Source organism: Mesoplodon densirostris, chromosome 12, assembly GCF_025265405.1.
Source record: "Mesoplodon densirostris isolate mMesDen1 chromosome 12, mMesDen1 primary haplotype, whole genome shotgun sequence".
Lineage (NCBI taxonomy): Eukaryota > Metazoa > Chordata > Mammalia > Artiodactyla > Ziphiidae > Mesoplodon > Mesoplodon densirostris.
The window spans coordinates 44,487,500-44,512,253 of record NC_082672.1 but is presented as its reverse complement, the minus strand read 5'-3'; the positions used below and the strand labels follow the sequence as shown (position 1 = coordinate 44,512,253).

General features: G+C 39.6%; 2 protein-coding genes across 2 annotated transcripts; one reads left to right on the top strand and one right to left on the bottom strand.

Annotated features, from left to right (window-relative positions):
* Positions 1–4,092: 4,092 nt before the first annotated feature.
* TRAPPC3L (trafficking protein particle complex subunit 3L) lies at positions 4,093–7,454 on the bottom strand. The gene is made up of 2 exons (XM_060115360.1): positions 7,275–7,454; positions 4,093–4,212 (listed from the first exon to the last, which is right to left on the bottom strand). Exons 1-2 carry the CDS (start codon positions 7,446–7,448, stop codon positions 4,093–4,095), a joined length of 294 nt encoding a protein of 97 aa, XP_059971343.1. The 5' UTR covers positions 7,449–7,454.
* Positions 7,455–9,654: 2,200 nt separating this feature from the next.
* Positions 9,655–21,393, top strand: CALHM5 (calcium homeostasis modulator family member 5). Its single transcript, XM_060115138.1, is given in 3 exon segments — positions 9,655–10,275; positions 20,641–20,718; positions 21,285–21,393. Coding segments are annotated over 3 exon segments (678 nt in total). The 5' UTR covers positions 9,655–9,735; the 3' UTR covers positions 21,345–21,393.
* Positions 21,394–24,754: the final 3,361 nt, after the last annotated feature.

Below are 24,754 nucleotides of genomic sequence, written 5' to 3'. Positions count from 1 at the left end.
CAGAAACATGTCATTCTATTAGGACAGGGAAACATACAGGCAGCCAACAAGTGTCCATTAAATGAAGAATAATTAAAATAAAGGAACTGAAACAGAGAATAAAAAAGGAAGTAAATGAGTTGCAGAGACTTCTTTGGAAGAAAGAGAAGTGTATGTAGTGGAAACAGAGCTTCTAGAAGAAAAAATGGAAGACAAAGAAACTGAAGGAAGAAAAGCAAAGAAAGATTTAATTGGGAAAAACAGAGTCTGAGTTTAAGGGAGAACAAGGAATTATCCTAGGACATTTATTTCTTAACTGTTTTTAGTGAAGGATTTCCAATGGTTGATGCATTTTTTTGGTCTTCTGTCAGTGAAACACTTGAAAAATAAAATTTTGCTAATGATTGTTGTGGCTATGGCTTGTTTTCAATTTTAGGGTAACTATTACTGATTGAATAAGAACGGTTTCCTTTTCAGATCATTAGAGGGGTACATTATACTGGCTGCATCCCTTTTCTGTCTGCTGATTATTTGCCATAGCCACTGTAGGTTAACCATTGGTCATGTCCAGTTAAAGTTCTGGAAGGTTTACCAGAATGAGGAAGTGCAACAACTGGACAGATTTTTTTAAGGAATATGCAACCAAGCCATGTAAAGAAAACTTGGCTCATTTTTTAAAAAGGGAGTCTTTTGTTGTCCCAAGTTCCTAGGACTGGGAGGGTGCCTTCGTCAGGGACTCCTTCAGTGTTACTGAGAAGAAATGAATTAGCCTCCATAGCTGGTGGATGAAGCTGTGAACTATCACAGCCACCCAGGGTCTACAGTCCCAACTCGAGAGACCCTTAACAATGAATAACATTATATCTTTCAGCATTTGCTGTGTTACTCAACATTTAGCAGGTCTTGGTTAAAGGGACCTCTTTGGTTACAAAGGTTTTAATGTTATATTTGCACTTCAAGTGTCTGGTTTTCCAAATTTCTGCTTTGGTCCTTCATAAAGAAGGAGAAGGGGGAACTTTCCACTTATTCATAATAGTCCATTCCAACTGCTAAAGAGATCCAGGCTTCCAATAACTAATGGGTGTAACTGAGAGATTTGAGAAGACAATAAATAAATGTGCAGGCTGCTGAGGGAAGTATGTCTGATTCCTGGCATCTTTAAACAGTGAACAGGCAACCAAGGCAGGTCTCCTCAGAAAACAGCTCAAGGAACCATCTGGTGATGTCATTTGAATAGCATGAAACTATCCCTCTGTCCCAAACCTTTCTTCCCTTTGGCTTTGCCAAGATGACAGAAATCTCTGCATTGATCAAGGTTTGGGGTTCAGAGTGAAGGCTTTTATGAAATAAAAATAGTATATAACTCTGTAGTTACACTGTGCAATTTCCAAAAGTTCTTTGTTTAAAGACTCAGCTTTACACAAAGGCAATGAAAATACACTTGGAGCCCAGGGGGTGGTGTGCAACCTTTCTTTACTATGAAGCATTTTTGTTTTTATGTATCCTCTTTCAGTTTGTGAAGAGATAGAATTTCATGGATCTCTGATGTTCTCTTTCTCCTTACCTTTTATCTTTTCTATTCATCTCCTCTTTCCCTCTCCATGAACCTGGATCCTCCCCACTTATTCTTTGTGTCCAAGGTCAAGGAGATCCAATAGATCTTTGACTGGGAATTCTAGACCTGTGTACATATTACAGTAGCTGTAGTCACATATGGCTATTGCACACTTACAATGTGACTAGTGTGACTGAGGAAATGAATTTTTATTTTAGTTTAATTTTAATTAATTTAGATTTAAAAACTGAAGCTACTAAAGAATACTAAACACAGTTTGATTATTTTGGTAGGACTGCATTTTACTGTAAACTTTGAAAACTTAGCATTGAATTGAGATGTGCTAAAAGTGTAAAATACACACTAGAGTTCAAAGATTTAGTATAAAAAAGAATGTAAAATGTCTATAATCATTTTTATATTAGCTAAATGTTGAAATAATATTTTGGATAATTAGTCTAAATAAAATATGTTGTTAAAATTTATATTACCTGTTTCTTTTTACTTTTTAATGTGGTTATTAGAAAATTTATATATGTGTCTCTCATAATTCTAATGAACGGCACTTTCTAGATTCTTGCATTCTTCAAGATGGAGCAATTCAAGATTGAATACAAACGAGCCATTCTCTTGGTTATATAGATCACCTTTCATAGCATAAATTCAATGCCAAGAGACTTGCCTCCCTCTCCAGGGTGAGGAAAACAAAAAAGTATGGAGAACAAACCCCATCTTGAAGCAATCACCAGTTTCAACACTCAGCACCACGGAGAGTATCAGATTAGCTGCCTTCAAGGGGTGGGTAATAAAAGGACTGGGAGAAGCGAATTTTGATGGCTGGGTTGGGAAAGAAAGGAGATGAAGGTGTAGACAAGTAGGAGAATATTCCAGGGCACGGAACATTTTCAAGACAGCTTGTTGAGTGCTGACTTCAGAGGGAGACACTTAGACATGAATATCTTGGGTTTCTGGAGGGGTGAGTGTACTATAGAGGAGAAAGAGGAAACTGAGCAGAAGATGGAAACATCCCAAAATAAGTTTTGGGGTGGATTGTGGACAAACATCCTTGAAGGCATCCGTTTAAAATCCATGGCTTACGATATCACTTCTGCTATCAGATAACATTCTTCTTCCAGATTCTACTCCTGGTCTTCTGTGGTATTGGTTTGAAAGTCCTTCCATTGATGCTGCAGTTGCCCCAGTGACCTTATTCTGTCCTTAGTACCTACCTCAATGTCCTTTGGAAGAGATAGCTGAGTAGGTGGGGAACAAACAATTTCCCCATAGCCTTCTAAAGTCCAAAAATGTAGAATTTCAGTGGTGGTTGTTTATGTCATTTAAACTCACTGATATAATTTTAGATATTTACTACATTCAATCCTCTCGTTTTACAGATAAGTGAGAAAGAGACAGAGACTGACAGAGAGACAGAGATGGAGAGAGGCTGAGAGATGATGTGCCTTGCCCAGGATTAGCCACTAGTCAGGATCAGCTGAAGCCACTAGAAACAGAACTGGGACTGTATCTTCAGGATCCTGAGACCTAGTTGAGGTCTACCACTACCTTATTACTTACACCAGTTTTAACTGATGGTGCCACACTAATTGGTGCTTTTACTTATAATTTGAGTTCTCCGCAGAGCCTAGTAGATTCTGGACTGCTATATGCTTATGGTCTAGTAAAGATGATCATTTATTTAATCCAGTACATTTTGAATTTTAAATATGTTCTGGTCACAAACAAAATATACTTTGTATGATTTTTAGGGGATAAAAATTATACTAAAATTTCTAACCAAATAAGCTTTGGGATAAGAAAGTATTCTCAAAGAACATTCTTTACCTTTCATTTTATTTCCTGGCCTGACCATCAGTAATATTTCCTGAGAAAAGGAAGGAATTTGGTTATTACCAGCTATCTAAAAATTGAATGAATTAAAATTAAATGTTATTTTAAAATATTTCAGAATTAACATTCAAATAAATAGTTTGCCTTGATGTTTACAAGTCAAGAGTAGCTTCAAGAGACCGAAGATATAATCCAAGCCTATATATGAGAAAAGTCATATGTACAGCTTCTCAAAAATATGGAAAATTGTTACAAATGGTACTGCTCCTATAGAGAATGCAATATACAGTATCTGTAAACTGTCTTTATATAGTGACATTGATATTGTATAATTTCATCCATTTTTCCAGTAAGAAGGGATAAATACACCAACTGTGTAGGTCGTATACTTTTTTTTCATTACCATAAGAAAATGAAAAAAACAAACTTTCTTAGAATGGATTATGTAATATGTAGAGTTCATGCTTACTATTTTACAAGGAGTTATTTGTATATGAAATCTTGCAGACTTGAGATTGAAAATGTGTGATTTACAAGCAAAAAAAAAAAAACAGCTTTAAATCTTAGTGCCCTGCATTTCAAATTTCTGGCTGATTTATAAGTCTTTTAAATCCCATGCTATTAAACAATTCAAAACTTCTATGGCTATATATGTTTAGCTAATATTAACTGCTCAACCAGCCAGCCTGTGACATTTTGCATGCTATTCTTCATTTTTTCCATCTGTATTTTTCCTCATCCAGCTTTTTCAGAAATATTATTCCTATTTCTGTCACACTGCCACCTTTTAGTCTGTCTTGCAAGAATGTAACATCAGCAGCCAAATGAACCTAGGAAAGACAAAAAGAAAAAAATATAAACAGGTTTGAGTCATTCAGGTTTTAAAAAAAAAAACCTCTAATTTTTTCTGTCTTTATTTTCAGTTTGATTTACCCCATAAAGAGCTGACTTTCTTTACAAAATGATTTAAAAAAGAGCTTTTTCTGTGGATGAAGGGCCCTTTACTGGGTGTCCTCCATTGATGATCTGGCTGTGGTCAGCTCTCTGTGTGAGTGTGCAAAGAGAGGGGTGGTCCAGGACAGGCTCAACTTGGTCGATTCTGGGGCAAGCCCAGGATGTGGGCCCCTTTTTGCTCACAGTGCAGGTCTAAACTAAGGCTCCATCTCAGGAAGAACACAAATTCCCAACTCAAAGATAGCCTTGACTCAATGTGCCTTGCCAAGCAGAACTTCCAAGGATAAATGGCTTCTTAAAATGATTTTTCTCCAATTGACTTGATATAAATCACTCTATCATTAGCTCAATAACATAATCACTTGTCCTAACAACATTTAGCAATTACTTATGGCTTTGAGAGCTGTGAAAAAACACCAACTAAATAAATTATAAGTATAAAATTAAAAATCGAAATTATAGACATGAATATTTGATACCCAGACCTTCTTTTCCACGATAAAGCATTTCTCATTTCCCAGACACTGAAGCAAACCCTAGGGCCTGCTTCTCTATTCATTAAAATATACTCACATAAGAGCAGCATATTGCTGACCTACCCTCAATAGAGTACCTGTTCAGCTATTTTAAGTCATTGGGATAAATAAGATATAAGCAAAAGTACCTAGTAAAAAATATCTAGTAGTTAAATTATGACAAAGACAAAAAAGGTCTTATGGGGAAAAAATGAGAGTGAATTTAGCTTCCATATTTCAAAGTGCACTGTACATATGAACTACCATATGACCCAGCAATCCCACTACTGGGCATATACCCTGAGAAAACCATAATTCAAAAAGAGACATGTACCACAATGTTCATTGCAGCTCTATTTACAATAGCCAGGACATGGAAGCAACCTAAGTGTCCATCGACAGATGAATGGATAAAGAAGATGTGGCACATATATACAATGGAATATTACTCGACCATAAAAAGAAATGAAATTGAGTTATTTGTAGTGAGGTGATAGACCTAGAGTCTGTCATACAGAGTGAAGTAAGTCAGAAAGAGAAAAACAAATACAGTATGCTAACATATATATATGCAATCTAAAAAAAAAAAAAAGGTTCCAAAGAACCTAGGGGCAGGACAGGAATAAAGACGCAGACGTAGAGAATGGACTTGAGGACATGGGGAGGGGGGAGGGTAAGCTGGGACAAAGTGAGAGAGTGGCATGGACATATATACACTACCAAATGTAAAATAGATAGCTAGTGGGAAGCAGCCGCATAGCACAGAGAGATCAGCTCCATGCTTTGTGACCACCTAGAGGGGTGGGATAGGGAGAGTGGGAGGGAGATGCAACAGGGAGGGGATATGGGGATATATGTATATGTATAGCTGATTATACAGCAGCAACTAACACAACAATGTAAAGCAATTATACTCCAATAAAAGTGTTGAAAAATACCTAGTAAAAGCAAATAATAAGTGAAAAAGCCTGGGTCTAGTAGGCAGTTAATTAATATTTATTGAGTCTTACCTAACTCCCCTCTCTCACTAAGAATTCCGTGGCCAACCAGCCTGCATTTGTTAAACCGTAGACTTTGGTGTATCAAATTATCTGCTCCTGTAGAGTGCAAAAACCATGCTTTTGTGATGCTCACCATCCAACAGAAGGATGTACAGTGCACTTTGGAATATGGAAGCTAAATTCACTCTCATTTTCTCCCCATAAGATCTTTTTTGTCTTTGTCATAATTTAACTGAAAATCAAAAAGACTACATTGAAATTATTTGGATATTTGGGACCACATGAAGTCTGATACATATTTGTCATTCAGCACATATAATCAGCTGTTACCCATGAAAGCTAGAGACTTCTTTGTTCTATTTTGGACCTGATTTTTTTCCCCAATCTACAGGTGAATCACACTGAACTAATTAAAATTCCTTGTCCCTTGAACAAAATATTATTTTTGTGCCTTTGGGCAAGGTCTTCCTTTTACCTGGAATATTATTTTCCTCTTACCCCAAGACCGTCACCTAACTGCTTTTTATCTTTCAGATGTCAGTTCAGAGTTTCCCTAGGAAAGTTTCCCTGCCCACCTCCCACCCCACTCCACCCCACCCCACCCCAGGTCCTCCCATGGCCCTAAGTCATTTGACTTCTCTACTGGACAGAAGATTCTTGAAGGGCAATAACTGTGTTTTGTTCATCTGTGTATGCTCCGTGCCTCTTAACAGATGCTGATCACTGTCTTAGTTAAATCAATGAATAATTCAGGTGTGGAAGCCAGCCTCCAAAATGGCCCACAATGGGGCTTCCCTGGTGGCACAGTGGTTGAGAGTCCGCCTGCTGATGCAGGGGACACGGGTTCGTGCCCCGGTCTGGGAAGATCCCACGTGCCGTGGAGCGGCTGGGCCCGTGAGCCATGGCCGCTGAGCCTGCGCGTCCGGAGCCTGTGCTCCACAACGGGAGAGGCCACAACAGTGAGAGGCCCGTGTACTGCAAAAAAAAAAAAAAAAAAAAAAAAAAAAAGGCTCACAATGACCCCGCCTCCTATCATTCAAGTAGTCCCCTCCAACGTTGTCCCAGAGTTGACAGCACCTGTTGTGATTAGATCTACAAAGAGACGTATGTGACAAAGAATTTCATGAAGCCTCTAAGCGACTGCGAGAAAGGCACTGAAGCCATGTGAGTGAGCTTGGAAGTAGATTCCCAGCCTTAGTCAAGCCTTCAGAGACTGCAGCCCTGACCAACCGCTTGATTGCATGTGCATTAAGCTGTGAAAGGCTTTGAATCACAGCCACCTAGCAAAGCTGCTACCAGATTTCTGATCCTCAGAAACTGTGTGAGATAATAAATATTTGTTGTTTTAAGAGGCTACATTTGGGGGTAGTTACACAGCACTAGATAATGAATATACCTGGCAAAATAGAGTCTGTGCCTTACCATTTCCAGGGCCCCTCTGATAATCCCACAGAGTAAACTGCAGTAGCACAGAGAAGATCGCCCAGCAGTGAGCTCTTCCACAAACTCCACCAGAGGATTCTTGTCTAGAATCAGGGAAAATTCATTTCTGCTTGAATTGTTACAGGTCACACTTGGTGTAATTCCCAAGTACATCTTGAAAGCAACCTAGTAAACAGGAAAAAATTTACAAAACTTGGTCTAGAACAAAGAACTGTTAGTAAGGCACCCAAATACCTTTTTCCAGACACAATGGTTAAGCTCGTGGAGTTTGTAGTCAGAAAGCCTGGGTTCACACTCAGCTTTGAAATTTACTGACCCTCTGACTTGTGCGAGTCTTCAACCCTTTTATTTTCATGGAGTATCCTAAAGGACAAGTTTTCTGTGGAAACAATATGGTTTATGAAACTTAGAGTTAAGGCATCATTTTTGAAAAAATCTTTTTCAAAAGTGAATATCCTTTAGGAGGGTAAGAAATTAAAATATTACTAATCATCAGCATACTAGCATAATGTTTGTCACATGAGCCTAGTAAAGGATAAGATCCTGAATTAGAAGGGACCCAAGACACACCTGCCACAACAGGAAGGCGACAGAGCAGAGGGCAGAGGGTGCCATGGGAAGATTAAACCCAAGGGTGTGTTTTGGGAAGTGGAGGGAGCCGTAACACCAAGGATGACTAGTCTCTGAGAAGGAACAAGGGTTAGTGGTGGGAGGTTGGTCTGGACTCTTTGTCGCTCCTGCGACAAAAGTGAGTACATAAGTGAGTCATAAAGCAGCTTCTCAAAAAGGTCTGCTGTTTTAAAGAGCTGAAAGAATTCAGAGAGGAAGCCTAGAGATAGAGGAAGCCTTGGAGACTATTTCTGGCATACCTCCAGTTTCTCAGATGAGTAAACTGGGACTCAGAGAAGTAAAATGACATGGCTAAGGTTACATTGTAACTTAGTTCCATGGCTTCTAGTCCAAGGGACTTCCTTGTCACAAAATATACAGGTCTGGAATCTGAAGTTCATTAATGGAAATTTGTCAGCTTGACTTTGTTGTTGTTGTCTTTCAAGTGCCTTAATTAATTTAATTTTAAAATCAAAAGCGGTGTAGGACAGATATGGAGACAATTTCCTTAAATTATTTATAATTAGAAGTACTAAAAGTTTCACCATTCATTCATTCATTCATTCAATAGTACTCATTGAGCACTGTCTGTCTAGCACAGTGCCTGGCACACTGTGGAGTGGAGTGTGGAGTTCGATAACTATTTGAAAAACGAATTATTGAGTAAACATCCATTCTGTGTTTGACATCATACTGATGCCCAGGATACAAAATGTAATAAGATGTAGTTCCTGTTTTATAAGAGCTCACAGTTAAAGAGGAGCTATAGATATTTTAAAAATAACTGCAATACTATGATAAACTCTGCAAGTACAATGTTATATATTTGGTAGCAACCCTTGAAATATTCACAGAATAAGAAGCTTCTACCCTGTTTATGAATATTGAGTGAAAGTTTGCCAGGTGGACAAGGTCAGGTGTGTGTGTGTTGGGGGAGGGGGCGGATATTCCAGATAGAAGGAACATGTCAAGGGCATGAAATACCATGATGAGGTTCAGGGGAAGTTGGCATCTATCAATTTGTGGGTAACAGGGAGCCCCAAAGGTGTGAGTAAGCTAGGGAGGAACTGGTTTTCTGTTTTCGAGGGATCTCCTTTATGTCAGCATAGAGGATGGATTTAGGGTTGAGAATGGGGGTGGGCATGAGCTCAAAGGCAGAGATACCAATCAAGAGGTTACTATGAAAGTCTAGGAAAGAAATGATTAGGACCCTTCTCACTTTGTCTTTCATTCAAAACTCAAACTCTCCCTGAACTTTTCCGTATAAATTTCAAATAGCCCAACTCCTAACATTTGGTTTAAGTCACTAGTCAGTTAAAGAGGATGTAAAATGAATCTTCCAGATCTTAAGTCAAAGTGCAAAAGTCTTAAGCAACAGGAGAAAAATACCATCATGAAACTCTAGGCTAGGAGGCTTGATTCAATGGCTCCCAATCAATTGGCTGAAACCCTATTTCTGCTAATGTTGATTCCTCTGGTTGGAAAATTCCTAGACTATTATTATCTGTAGAGTCGCAATTTCTTTCTGATTCTCAATCCAAGCCACATGGAAATAACATAAAAATGGAGGCTGTTCACTTTGAATTTACTCTAATTCTCAGTGTTTTGGCTCTAGTTTCATGGCCTAATATCCACCAGTAGGAGGCATTATCTGAACACTGTTGGGAAATATTCATTCCTAGGGAATGACACTGTTTCCTTATCTGGCTGAATTCAGTCTGAGAAGGAGGACTGTTGCTTCTAACGGAGAAAGAGCTCCACCCTCGGCCACTGCCACAGCTGCTCTGCCAATAAATAAGAGCGAAGCGTTTTCCCTTTGTGTATCTCCAACATGGATGCTTTTCAGGGGATTTAAAAATTCATCCTCAACCAGAAAACTGTTATTGGCTACAGCTTTTTGGCTCTGCTGACTGTGGGAGGCGAGCGTCTCTTTTCACTCGTGGCTTTTAAGTGTCCCTGCAGCACTGAGAATGTTGTGTACGGATTGGTTTTCCTTTTTGCTCCTGCCTGGGTGTTACTGATCCTGGGATTCTTTCTGAACAGCAGGTCATGGAGACTCTTCACAGGCTGCTGTGTGAATCCCAGGAAAATCTTCCCCAGGGGCCACAGCTGCTGCTGCTTCTATGTCCCCGGTCAGATCACTCTGAGTTCATTGGTGGCTCCAGTGATGTGGCTTTCTGTGGCTTTGCTCAATGGGACATTTTATGAATGTGCCATGAGTGGGACCAAAAGTTCAAGACTCCTGGGGCTGATTTGCAAGGACAAGCCCAAAGAGTGCTGGGACGAACTTCACAAGGTACCTCGCGGCAAAATCAGCATGACCCCTACGGACAACGAAGAACTGAAACTGTCCCTGCAAGCCCAGCCTCAGGTAAGAAAAGACAAACATGACTTTTTTCTTTTTTTCCCCAGAGTGAGCTTGAAGTGTTCCCTCTGTACTCTGTTGAGTCAGGGCTGAGTCTGAATCCTCCTAAAACATTTTGAAACTAAATGGAAATTGGAACACGGGGCAGCATTAAGACAATCTGAGGAAAAGCTTTTTAGTGGTTGCTTGGCTAGTAAAATTGCTGATTGGTTTGTCTTTTCCATTTCTGAAAAGAAATCTCCTCTGAGTTATACATACGTAAATACTTATGTACTTTAAGACAACCTCTCTGGGTTGATTTTGTAAATAATGCATGACACTAACTCATAATAGAGTGCTAATGGCAGAGTAATTAGAAGTTACTGCCTTCTATTAATTATTTTCAAACTGGTTTCTCAGAAAAACACACACATCGATTAAAATATTGCTGAACGAAATGAGATAACACTTTTCAAAGCCACACATAATATAATCAGTGTAGAGATTCCCTTGCATGATTTCTGGCCACTGCTATCTCTATGTATAAATATTGTCAAGATGGAGAAGAACTTCCTGTATAAAGTGGGTGTTGGCAGTCTCTAAATAGCCTTCAGTGAAACGGGACCATATTCTCCAGGGAGGTTTCGTCCTGTGCTCTGTGCTCTATAGCTAAAAAAAGTTCTTACATTATTTTAGAAGCTCAAGATTTGGGGCACTGTTTTATTTAACAGCAGGAAATTATAGCTTTACCTAATTGACACAAGGAAGTAGCTTGTCATCCTTCCAGGTACGTGAGCACAAATCCAGATGTGAGCCTGGCCCTGGCCTCAGGAAAAGACTGAATTCCTACTTGTGAGGAGAAGGAATGATGCTCCCCAAATCAAAACAAGCAATAAGAGTAGATAAATAGATCCACAGTTTGTCAGGAATGCTATTTGTTTAAGAATAAATGTGCTGGAAATAGTGTAATTTTACTTTCTTTCAGCCTAGACTCGCCTTTTCAACAACACATCAAGGCAAGATCTTTTTCTAAAATCATGCTTTCCAAAACTGGTTGGCAATACAGTCGTACTCTCTTCATAAGCTGCTAAGCCTAAAAATGCTCCCCAAACAAAATCTTTTGTTTCATGCATAAAGCGCATCTTAGATAAAAACATGCCAGGCTCCCAAACGTCTTCCTTCTTTGGTTGAAGGAAGGTATTAATTACAAGTGTTATGATAAAATGAGTGACGTATGATTTGTGTCCTCGGGCACCAGACTGCATTCAGGTAGATCCAAACACTTGTCACTGTGTGAACTTTTCTTCTCTAAACGGAAGCATAAGGAAATCATGCACATCCTCCCAATAGCTTAGCCTGGGCACGCTGACCTGTTTACTTTTCAGAGGAATGAGAAGGGCCTGGGGCTGATTCCTAGGAGAAGAGACATAAGAGATGTGGACAAAGGGAGCTGTGTCACCACAGGTGCCGACTACAGTGCTTCCCACAGGCAGGAGCGACAAAGAGTCCAGACCAACAGCTGGGTGTGCGGCTGGGGGCAAAAGGTGCCGCGTCTGTGGGTGGAGCAGAGAAATGGAATCCAGCTGGGTGGCTTGCTATTCCTCAGGAAGGTAGGGTAGAGCAGTGGCAAGATCTCTGTCTTGGAGTTTGCTCTCCGTGGGTTTGAATACTGATTCCACCACTTACCAGCTATGTGGCCCAGAGCTACTGGTTTGACCCCTCAGGGTCCCAGTTTCCTCAGAGTTTCCTCCTACCTTGGAGGGGTGCTGGAAGGTATAGTGGATGCTGGACGTAAATGGATCTAAAGCTGCTGGCACGGAGTAAGTGTTCTAAACTGACGAGAAAAACGCCAGGGTTTCAGGGAGAAGACTCGTGCAGAAGGGGACACTCTTGAGGGCTGGGGCGGGAGCATCCACCATGTCTAGGTAGACCCTGGGTACCATGAATTAGGGAAGAACAGAGGGCTCAGTGCTCAGTGCTCAGCGCTCAGGTGAGAGCGAGTCGAAGGTAAGGTCATGTAATGGGGGGAGGGGGAGTCTGAAGCTGATCAAACAGATGATGACACAGCAGAATTGGTTCAGATACTGAGGTGAGATGGCCTACTGGCCTACACGAGAAGCTGTGTGGAAAAAGAAAGGTAGAGGTTAAAGAAAAGAGGAAGATCTGAGGGAGCCAAGCACAAGTGACTGAAGTAAACGTGAGGACTTTCACACGATGGGAGCTGTGCTTCATTTGTGACTTGTGAGTGAGTGAGTGTGGTACTCTTAGCAGACTTCTGTACAGTGGGATCTGCAGTGTAGTTGGTGGAAATCCTCACTCAGTAAATCTATCCTACTGCCTTTCAAGGATGTGTGAAATTCTATCATTTGAAATTCATTTCCTTGGAATCTGAAGACACCGGTTCTCAAAATAACACATTAAAAGAATATGATGCCTAAAATTCAGAGCTTTTCACGTTTCCACTATGCACTGAAAGTAGACCCCTACGGTCAGGGCTGTATTATGACTTTTGTGGGCTCTAGGTACTTTTGCCTTCATGAAACCATTTCTACATTAAAAAATACACATGTGCACATACACACAAGCACACATATACATATATATATATTTATGACTATTGATATAGACATATATTAATATTACATGTTAAAACTTTTTTTCAACCTTGAAGTTCATTTATTTCCTGTGACTTTATAAGAAAGTAAAAACACTTTTGTGGGCACTTACAGAATGCAAATTTTGCATTCTATTATGTAATATATCCACATTAGTTTAACTATACAGATATTTAATTCCCTTTAAATCTCTTAGTGGGATTGATATTTAAGGGAGAGGCACTATGTTCTATGCTGTGGCTCACATCTTATACCACAGAGAGTCCTTGCCTCCTAGTTGGAGAATCCTGGGGATGAACTCCTTATTACCATGGAACATTATCCCAAATTGGGGAAAGGATCCTATAAGTATAAGACCTGAAACAACATATCCTTGGGAACTTGGAGGTGCAGAGTCAGATTGTGTGTGTGTGTGTGTGTGTGTGTGTGTGTGTGTGTGTGTGTGTGTGTGTGTGTGTGTAGGTGGGAGAGTGGGAGGTAGGGGCTGTGATGTTGCAATATTTGACATATTGTTTGGGTTTTAAACATGGTATGTGATAAATGTTTAACAACTGGCTCTCAAAAAAAAAAAAAACCCTGATTTGAAGTGTTTGCCAATTTCTATGATGTAATTTCAAGTTACCAAGGTGATGTCACTGAAAGCAGAGTTAGGAAGAGATGCTAACTATGGGCTCTATGAGCTGGAACTTTCTAAGAAGTTTTTATAGCTAGTATTTTTTTTTTTTTTGCATTTACTTTGATTCTAGCCAGATCTTCTCCCGTGCAACTTTGGTGCATCTGAGTTCCACTGTAATAAAACCTAACCATGGGAAATTAAACTTAGCTCAGTGGCTCCAATTGAGAGATGGAGTCTCTTTCTCTTCTTGATTCTGACCTTAATGAACCAATAGAATGTAGCAGAAGTGAATTCAGATTGCCAAATTGTTGCAGCTTATGCCTTGGTCTCTGGCAATGCTCAGCCTGGTAAAAGCCAGCCACCATGTAAGAATTCCAATTACCCTGAGAGCGCCAAGCTCTGAAGAAAGCCAAGTTAGACAAATGAAGAGAAAGAGAGCGAGATTAAAAAGAGTTAGTTGGCTAACTCCAGCTTTTTGAGTCATTCTATTGATAGGTTAGGTAAAGTACCAGGCATCTGAGTGAAGAAGTCATTTTGGACATTCCAGCCTCAGCAGACAAGACATGGAGAAGAACCAGGGGACCCAACCGACAGCCAGAAAAAAGGTCCCAGGTCTATGGTCTGAGTGAAGTCATTCCAGCCATCAGACTTTCGAGCCATACCATCTGAGGCTGCAGACATTACAAAGGGGTCCCCACTATGTCCTGTCCAAATCCCTGATCCAGAAAATCATGAGCTTAAAAAAATATTTGTTGTTTTAAGCCATCAGATTTGGGGGCACTACGAAGTAAGATAGCCTGAACACTAATATGTGAAAATCAGAATTTATTAAAGGAGAGAAATTAGAGGCAAATTGAATTTATGCATAGATTTATACAAAAATTCTCCCTATGCATAGGTGTTTCCTTAATAATTTTTTCCTCTTGATTTCAGGAAGCAGTATAACCTCTATGGAATGATTTGATAGATGTTGAATAGGTACCTCTCCAAACTAGCTCCACCAAAGCCTGAAATTCATTTTTAATGATTTTTGGTTAAATTTGGTTTGAGAGGAACACACTGATGTGAGTTAATTCAGTTTAAAATAAATAACTGAGAGGAGAAACATACTATTATCATTAATACCTAGAAGAAAATGGCAGTAGAAGGTACAGGATAGGTTGGCCTTGAGTAAGCTAGAAACAGATTGGTCTTCTAGTCTTGCTCCTCAAAGTGTTGCCTTCAAACTACAGCATCAGTAAATGAGGGAGCTGTTAGAAATGCAGAATCAGACCCCATCCTAGACCTGTTGAATCAAGACTGCTGTTAAACGAGATCTTAGGTGATTCCTATGCCACTTAAATTTTAGAAGTGCTGGCGTGGTGGTTCTCAAACTTTAATGCATGCCAAAATCATCTGGAGGGCTTGTTAAAATGTAGACTGCTGAGCCCAAGTGTCTGATTGGTAGGCTTGGGATGAGAATTTGCGTTTCTAACAAGTTCTCAGGTGTGGCTGCTGCTGGTCTAGGGATCACATCTTGAGAACAACTGCTCTAAAGCAGGGGTCCCCAACTACCGGTCCGTGGCTTGTTAGGAACCAGACCTCATAGCAGGAGGTGAGCAGCGGGCAAGCGAGCGAATCTTCACCTGCCAGTCCCCATCGCTCCCCATCACTCACATCACCGCCTGAAACATCCCCCTCAAACCCCAGTCTGTGGAAAAATTATCTTCCACAAAACCGGTCCCTGGTGCCGAAAAGGTTGGGGACCACTGCTCTAAAGCACAAATCAGGACACGCCAAGGAAGGAAGTCTAGAAGAAATGCAGAATCTTGGGCCCCACCCCAGACCTACTGAATTAGACTTTATGCTGTTATCAACCTGAGAACATGGGGTAACTTTCCATGTATTTTCTACTTATTCAAGGTGACCTTTCATCCCTTAACAATATTTTAAAGTTTTCCTCACATAAGTTTTGCAAGCACTGTGCATTTGTAGGTAACTTCTTTGCTGCTAGTCTAATGGTTTCTTTTTCCCGTGATATTTTCTAAGTGATGGTTATCTGAGTACATGAAAAAGCTATTACTTTATGCATATTAGTTTTATACCACTGTACCTTACTGATTTTTAAATTATCTTATTCTTTGTAGAGCTTTTCAGAATTAGAAAATAAATATTTTGCAACCCCTAATGACATAATGGATCTGGACAACAAATAATGAATTCTGAACTACTAGGTGAAGGCGGGATGGGTGAGGAGCATGCAACTTGAAGCCACTCCTCTGTCTTAGCATCCCTAAAAATGGGACAACCACACATTATGTGACTCCTTATGTTATGCAGTGCAAGAGTAAGTACACAGTACAATTTGTGAAATATTGTTTCCTAAAATAACTAAATCTGACTCTAATCAAGATCTTACTCGTAGTTTATAGGAAATGTAGGCAAGAGAAAACAAGTTAATTAACACCATGAGGAAGCAACCAAGTAAATATAGAATATAGGACATGCTATTGGACGTATGACCCAGCTTTCTGTAGACCAATGGCATTAAAAAAAGGAGAATAAAAGACTTAAGAGACGTAATGACCAGAGACAACATGTGGGCCTCATTTGTATCCTGTTTCAAACAACCACTGACACAGGATATCTTTGAGATATTTAGGGAAATATGAATGGGTATTAAATGGGTATTAGATAATTTCAAGGAATTGTTCATTTTGATGTGTATGATAATAGCACATTGGTTTATGTTTTACCAGTTTGAGGTGCACATTGAAATATTTATATGTGAATTACCAGAATGTCTAGAGTTTTCGTTAAAATATTTCAGCAAAAAAAAGGGGGAGCTGATAGTTGAAACAAGATGGGCAAAATACTGATACTTATTGAAGCTGGATAGTAGGTACTTGGGACTTATTACATACTCTCTTTATATTTGTGTAGGTTTGAAATTTTTCATAATAATTATATAATGAAATAAACTATGTGCTCACCTCAGTTCTTTTTGCTGAAGTTTTGTCAATCAACTCCTGCTTGCCTGGAGTTTACCCTCCAGTATTATTCTCAGAAAAAGTTCTCAGGAATCCTATTCCCTGAATTTTTACATATTCAAGTTATTGACCTATTCTATACTTGAAGGACAGTTTAGCTGGTTCACACTTTCTCTACTTGAGTATATTTTAAGTGTTACTCCACTGTCTTTTGTCATTGAATTCTGTTAAGGAAACATCTGATGCCATCCTAATTTATTACTAACATGATGTTTTTAACCTATATTCTCACAAAATTCTTTCTTCATCTTTAAAGTCCAAAAACAGCACCAAATATGCTTTCAGGTAGGTCTTTTGGATCAATTTTCCCTGCTACAAGTTATACACTTTCATTATGGAGAAATATTTTCTCTTGTTTCAAGAAAATGGAGTTTGTGAGTTTCCCATTATTCTCCTTGTTGCTCTATATGATTTTTAAGAAACCTTATGGTTTTAGATTCAGAACTAAGCCACTGCTATGTTCCTATTGGAATCTCATTAATTTAATAATAATTTTAAAAAGCTAAGTTATCTTGTGGTCTTGATTCTTGTTTAACCCATTCCTACCCTCTCCTTCTCCTTTGCCCATTCATGCAACCAGAATAAAGTCAATACTTTCAGCCCCTCACCTATGAGATAATAGCAAGGAGCAGTGGATCTGTACATGTACCTTTTATATGGCAGCTGCAAGGATGAAGACTTTTCTCATTTGTGTGGTTGCTGCCTTGATTGTTGTCATGTATTCAACCAATCCCATCATTGCCCAAAGTTCCCAGGGGAACCTAGATTGCCCTGAGGAGCTAACACAAGGAAGGATCTGGCTCCAGTTCTAATCATTCATAGCAGTGGCTTCTGACTAAACCTAAATGAAGCCCCAAATGTGTACTGGGACATAATGAGATTTTAGGAGAGGTAGAAGCGCAAGCTGAGCTACTGAGGCTGGACTTGAGCATGGAGCGTAACCCCAGAAGGACGCCTGGGATTACTTGTAGGCAACGCAAGTGTCAGTGGCTTTGTACTTATACCTATTGGAGTAGGGTTTTGGTCAAGAGCATTAGGTTAGTTTAATCCCTTTTGGAGATTGGAAGATTCTTTTTTTTTTTAACTTAAAAAAATTATATTTATTTATTTATTTTTGGCTGCATTGGGTCTTCGTTGCTGCGTGCGGGCTGTCTCTAGTTGCAGTGAGCAGGGGGCTACCCTTCATTGTGGTGCGTGGGCTTCTCATTGTGGTGGCTTCTCTTGTGAGTCTAGGCATGCGGGCTTCAGTAGTTGTGGCTCACGGGCTCAGTAGTTGTGGCTCGCAGGATCTAGAGTGCAGGCTCAGTAGTTGTGGCTCGTGGGCTTAGTTGCTCCACGACATGTGGGATCTTCCTGGACCAGGGCTCAAACCCGTGTCCCCTGAATTGGCAGGTGGATTCTTAACCACTGCGCCACCAGGGAGCTCAGAAGATTTTTATTACAAACATAAAATGTCATATTTGAGTGTGGAAGAAAACTGCTTTTAGTTTGCTTCAAATAATATTTTCAAAGTTCAGTAGTTTGTTAAAATTGAGTTATGCAGAAAGAATACTTGCCCAGCTGTAAGAGAGATCATATTCTAAATTTTGCTATTCCACCGAAGAGGAAAGGCAGAATTAAAATTTATTAACAAACTATTATGTGCTGGATACTTTACATAAGATTTATATTTAAAATTTCACAAGGTTAAAATTCAAAAAGTTTACGTTTAAGCCACAGGTAAGAGATAGAGCTTAAATTTGGACCTGAATTAGTCTGATTCCTAACCTCCATCACATAAATGCTGCCTCGTGTTGGTATATTCTCAAGTGTTTATTTAATCTTTTGAAGCAAGTTTTTTCACTTGTAATATTAGAGTGTTGGATTAATACATCAGAATTTCTTTCAAATCTGTCGTCCTAAATCTTAAGGCCAGTAGCACATGAATTCCCAGTCAGTTGGCTTCTTGACCTACTCCTGGGAATTGATGCCTATCTCCAAGTTTCTTGGCCTTTGTCTGGGTCCCTGGCCTCTTTTCCTTTCAGCACAGCTTTTCCACCTTGGGTTTCTAGATATTTGAGACAGTTATGCTCTAACTATGCTTCTAGTTCTCTATATTGATGAGGTCAACTTCCCATTTTATTTCCTTAAGTAAAAATGACAATTGATAAAGAAGGAATTTTCAGCAAGGGAAAGTTCATAAAAGATTTAGAATAGTCCCCAAACTTTAACTTTTATACCTTTTAGAGCACATCTTTCTGTCTGTCTGTGTGAACAGCTCTCTCTTCACAGTTTCAAATTTCCTGACCCTACAGCTACACCAATGCCAGAGAAAAATCTTCAAACGTTTTAAATTGTAATGAAAACTGAGATTAAATTGGGAAAAATGAATTAATCAACTCACCTAATCACATTCTCTAGATCATTTCAAGGAATAGGATAAAGTAAGTAAAATTATCAACTCAGGCGAATATTGAATAATTTTGCCTTAGAAAATACCTCAGAATATATGCATCCTGCGGCAGAATACATAACCTATAAAATGATTACTAGTTGCATTGTAACAACGTTTTATTCTTAGATTTTAACATAAAAGGATGTGCTTCTGCAATAATAATAATTGCTGACGATATCCACAGATCAAGATGATTCTCCCAGGAGTTTTGTTGGTATTTGTGCCATGAGAGGAAACACGAGGGATAGTGCTTTTAAAACGCTTGCTTCATTAAACAGTTGGCTAACTATGAGTGAGTTTCACTGACCCTATATAGGAAGTAAAGTGGTTAAAGAAATATGCAGACAAATATAGAGTTACAGACTAGTGTTTGATCAATATCCATCTTCTTTGGAGTGAAGGTCCTGGGAGATAAAACTTCTCTCCCTACCTCCTCTGCGAGAGATAAGCTAGTTATCCCAACCACTGGTGGGCTTTGTTTTAATCGAGACTGTCCTTGATTACATCTCTCTGATGTTTTCCACTTTTTTTCCAATGACATTTTATTTTATTTGAAACACTTAAAGGAGACAAAATGAGTGGTAACTCTGGAAGAATTTGGACTGAGGGACGGGAGGGGTAGCAGTCATCACAAGCCACCTTGCCTCTGCAGTGATCACCCTAGAGCACCAAGGAACGCAGTTTGAAAACCCCTGCTCTAGGGCACTGGATGCCCATTAAGATCACCTGGGGAGCATTAAAAAAGTTCTGATGCCTGAGTCTTATTCCCAGAGAGTGTGATTTAATTGGTCAAAATTAGGGCCTGGGCATCAGGATTTGGGGGGGAAAGTTCCAGGAGATTCTATGGGGGAGTCAGGATTGATAACCATTACCCTGGAGCCTCACGGAGAGGTCAGGGCAAGTCAGGACAAAATCTTAGTTCTGACACAAACTAAGAGTCACACCAAGCAGGGCTGACCAAGAGCGTGGCTGGCCTTCCATGTGTCTCTGAGTGTGGCTGGCCTTCCCCATGTGTTTCTGAATCTTTAGGCTCAGATGAAGGTTGCTTGAGCCTTGGGGGTTTTGTTTCCTCAACTGTGTTCATCTCTCAGTAAGGAATTTCATTGTAAATAGTTACATTAATGAAACGTTCCCCATGTGATTGCTAGTTTCAATCCACACATATAGGTTTGTTTCATAAGTCCGTCTCTCATGAGTTTCTTCCAAATAAGTTAAGCAATAGGAATAAAAACAAGAGTCTCCAGTGGAAACTTAGGACAGCCTAGATTTTCATGGGCTGAGATATCTGGAAGATTGAAAACTTCCTTCTGGAACACCTTTGGTAATAGTGCTAAGGAGACAAGATGCCTAGAGAAAGCCAGTTTGCTTGTTAAGACTGGATCATGAACAGGAGTGGAAGATGGACGTTCATAAGTAAGGGGAGATAACTTGCAGAATTTACTGAGAATTGAGCCTTAAGAGATACTTTTCTGTGACTAAAAGAAAAATAATATTACACAAACGTAGTCACAATAAAAGTTTAAGCGTAATTTTCCTGCAGATGCCTTGCCTTCATATTTGGAATCTGCCTTAAGTAATTGATGTAGTCTTCTGGGTTCGACCTAATCAGTCTGCAGAATCCACAGATCTTGTGGTTATGCACACAAGCTTGTCCACAAATGAAAACTTCCTACGCTTTTCTTCTTTCTCCCCTCCCAGGGGTACAAAGGGGAACAGAGCAAGTGCGTGGGTGTTTATATAAGGCAGTTCTTGTCCGCCATATTTCTGGACCAAATGGTAAGAATTTTCAAAATATTTTGTGTGTTCCTTTTGCTGTTAATATTCACCATTCTTAAATACTGAGAATTTTATGACTATAAAGGGTTTTTCTTTCCTTTTAATTTTTTCCACTCCCGTCTTCCTTGCTCAAAAATGTTACTAAGAAGGAAAATGGCCTTTGCTCAAAAATGTTACTAAGATGGAAAATGGCCTGACATTCAGCTAACTGTGAGGCCATCCTTCTCTGGAAGGCTGTGTGGTGCCGTGCTGTGACTTCTATGGAATTCAATCCCTGTTTACCAAGGGCTCTCACTTATTTTAATATCATATGTTGGAAAAAGTAAAGTAATTCAATAGACCTCTACCACTAAATTGTGAGTTAGCCTTTGAAAAATAGTAAGTAATAGCAAAGAAAGATGTTCTATTTAGGCTTAATCTGATTAGCTTCCATTGCTTGGTGGAGGGATGGAAGGAAGCAGTAATCCTAGGAAGGGGGTTGGGAATTAGGCACACAAGGTGCCTTAACCCTGGGACCCACCTCTGCCTGTGCTGTGCTAAGAACTGCCCTCTGACCTGGTCTCCAGTCCACCCTGTTCGCTGTGAATCTGACCCTCCAGGGCTGCCCAGACTCTTCTGATGAGTGACCCAGTCTGTCACTTGGCTTCTTCCCACCCTTCAGCTCCCTGCGTGAGTCACAGGTAAGGAATGTCTGGCTCCTGAATGCAACATAGACTCTGAGGACCTCCGTTTCCCACTTCAATCTTTTGGGTGGGGTTAGGGGCCCATACCATCATGGCTAAGTACTCAATCTTCTATTTACAAATGATTCTAGTATAAAACAGTGGCAAGATACCTAAATATTTTAGGATTGGGGAATCTCTGTGACAGAGTCACAATGCTTGGCTGTCTGACGGAGGTGAAATTAGTGGTAGCCACCCTGCCCCTTCTACTCCTCCCCACCCTGCACTGTTGGGATTCCTGGCAGGTTATCTTTGAGTTGCCTGACGTGGATAGATTTGAGCTGAGTGGAAGTTGGCCTCCAGTAGTATGTGTGTGGGGAGCACATGTTCCAGAAGAAGGAAGGCTGATCCAGGACGTGTTATCATCTGGTGATGCTGACCACTAGGCAGAGGCAATGACACGCTCCCAGCCCTGATGCGGTAAAAGCAAAATACATCACGGCAAAATACAGTCCTCCGCATCAGTGAGAGATTTCCACAAAGGGCAAGCATTGCCTAGCAATAAAAATGTTCCAAGTCTCCCTCTTTTTTATGCCATTCAGGCTGCATTTCTTCGTCTATCCCTTTAAGTAAGTTGTGTGTAAAAGGAAGGGGTATGTGTCTGTCTATGTGTGTCTACATGATGGGTGGGAGGGTGGTGTGGGAATGGAGGCAACTTTAAAATTGAGATTTAAATTTTCATCCTGGTAAAAAAAAAAAAACAAAACAAAACGTTCAAAGCACAGAAAAAAGCCTCTCTGTTTCGTGCACAGAATTATGATGTCAACATAATCCTGCGTGTTGTGCCTGGTCCTGGGTGCATTCCATTTAGGCTTATACTCAGAATTGTGAAATATGGTAATTTTCAGGGAAAGTACTTCTTTTAATAATGTACATTGTTTAGAAAATGAAAGGAGCCAAATATCGGGGGTGGGGGGGAAAGGAGAGCAAGTAAAATACAGAAACATAAGGAACAAAACTGTTTGCTTTGTTTTTAAGAGAAAAAAAATATCCTAAGATATGCTGATGTCTCTGACTCGAATGTCCTGGTTCAAGTTCACTTCACCTGGGCAGTTTTTCTATTCACATAAAAAAATCAGGTCATCGCTGGTAACATTCTCTGAAAAAACACAGACTGCCAAGAGAAAGGACTGCAAGGGATTTAGAAAAAGAGAAACAAAAGCAAAAGCCCCATAGGATTAGAGGACCAGAACTTTTATGATTGGCTCCTTTATAAGAAATTCATAAGAAAAACCTAATACTATCTACTGTAGTACAAAATCATTTTTCTTAGGAGAACTTGGTTGTCTCCCTTCCACCAAAGCCTCCCTCTGAGTTTACTGTTCTAAGAAATGTCTGCCCCACTCTTGCTAATGGTCTAAAATATTTACTTTCAACTAACAATGTAGTTTCACTTGGACTGCCTCATGAGGGATTTTTTTTTTTTTTTTTGGCGAAAGGTTTGCTTACTTGATTATTATCTCCAAAATGCATAACAATGACAATTCCCTACTTCAATACCTTATAGTTAGCATGCTAAATGGAGCCTGCTACACTATTCTATACAGGACTTCTAGCTTCTGGAACAAAGGAAAACAAACAACAGCATCAGTAAGATGAATAAAGTGAGCAGAGCATTCATAGGTAAAGTAAGACTCATAAATTATTGCTACTAATTTCCGAGACAGGAAGAACAAGTTCTTTGCCAATTACTTTTCCCCATTTGGGGAAAACTCAGGATGTTTTTCATAACCAAATGCCCTTCCTGAGGGGTTCCCTATGATGGCCATGCATTGTGTCTCATTACCCTATTGTTTTGGCCATAGATAATGGACAAGGCTGGGCATTTGAGAACCCGGACTGTCAGTCCATAGTTTGGCTATAGGCCTGGAAGTGGCTTAGCATGAAAACTCTACCCAGCAGAGGGCTAGTGATTGGCTGCACAGGCTAGAGATTCTTCTTGGGACTTTGAATGTGAGACACACAGAGAGAGTCAGTTTGGATGATTGGGCAGAAGACAAAAAATGCCTGGGGAAAAAGAGAGTAAGCAGAAACCAAGAGGCAGCAGAATCACTGAGATGGAGAGAAGATATAGAAGAATAGAATGATATTAATATGTAGCTGCAAGAGCATAATAACCAGAGAGTAGTTGAGTCTCCAAAATGGCAGAAGACTGAAGTAGGGAACCATAAATGCCCGCTATTGAGACGACAAGACAGACTGAATTTCTGTTCTTCCATGAGGCTTAGCTGTCGTGTCCCAGAATATCCTCACAATAAACCCCTATGACCTGACAACCCAAATGCCAGCAACATAAAGAAGCCTACCTAACACAACTTGGCTCCATGATGAGTTTTAGGATACTTTTCAAATATTTTCCACAATAAACGGGAATGATTTATTTAAATGATCATTTTTGTCTCTAGCATCTCCTGATAATAAAACTGACCATAAGTATGTTTGGAAAGCATGAGATATATTTTTGTGTGACTAAAGAGATTTTTTTTAGATCTTAGACCAGAGAAAGGTACAATTGTATTTTTTATTTGCCCTTATAATAAACTGAAAGAGATATGAGCCCATTAAGTAAGTTAAGTGAAATATAATATCTAGTGATTTGATTACCTCTTTAATGTTTGCATTTTGTAATCACAGTTGACATCAATGTAGCAAGAATGAATCTTGCCCCAAAACTTTCTACATTCATATAAATCATGGAAAAAATAAACATTTCTATAAAATTATCAAGATGAGTTTACTGTCTATTATTTAATGACAGTCAGTTATTTTTCTGTCCAGGATCCTATTGTAATTCAAATCTTGTTATTGCTGTTTTGTTATTGTGAGCAACCAGACATTTTTGGAGCATTGAATTTTCACCGTAGTAAATATTGCTTGAAATAAGGGGGCTTTTGCCCTCGGTAGTGAGTGAGAGTTAGGGTAAGGGGGAAGGGATAGGAAAGTCTTTAATTTGGAGATGAGTGTTGCCCACTGCCCTCTTCTGGACAGAATAGGAGGAGCAACAGTGTGTAGATGTGTAAAAAAAAAAAAAAATCTTCAAATATTTTGTAAATTCACTTCTATATTTAATGAATGTCTACAATGTGCTGGTTTGCCATGGCATGGTGGGCCAAACCCCAAGAATGTCTGAAATTTCCCTTCCTTTGGAAAAGCTTACAGACGTGATGGGGAAATGAAATTTCCCAGAAATGAACTATAACTTCACTTGATAATCTAAGAAAGTATCAAGTCAAATTTTATGTCTATTAACATAACTAGAGAAAACTTCATATTATTTTCATTCTTTGTAAAACATTTTTGCTCTAGCTGGATGG

What these genes read in the sequence shown, in the direction of transcription:
- TRAPPC3L (XM_060115360.1), bottom strand. Translation starts at nt 7,448, where the DNA reads ATGTACTTGGGAATTACACCAAGTGTGACCTGTAACAATTCAAGCAGA. An exon ending in TCAGAGGGGCCCTGGAAATG is followed by an intron (nt 4,213 to 7,274) that starts GTAAGGCACAGA and finishes TGTCTTTCCTAG; the next exon opens with GTTCATTTGGCTGCTGATGT.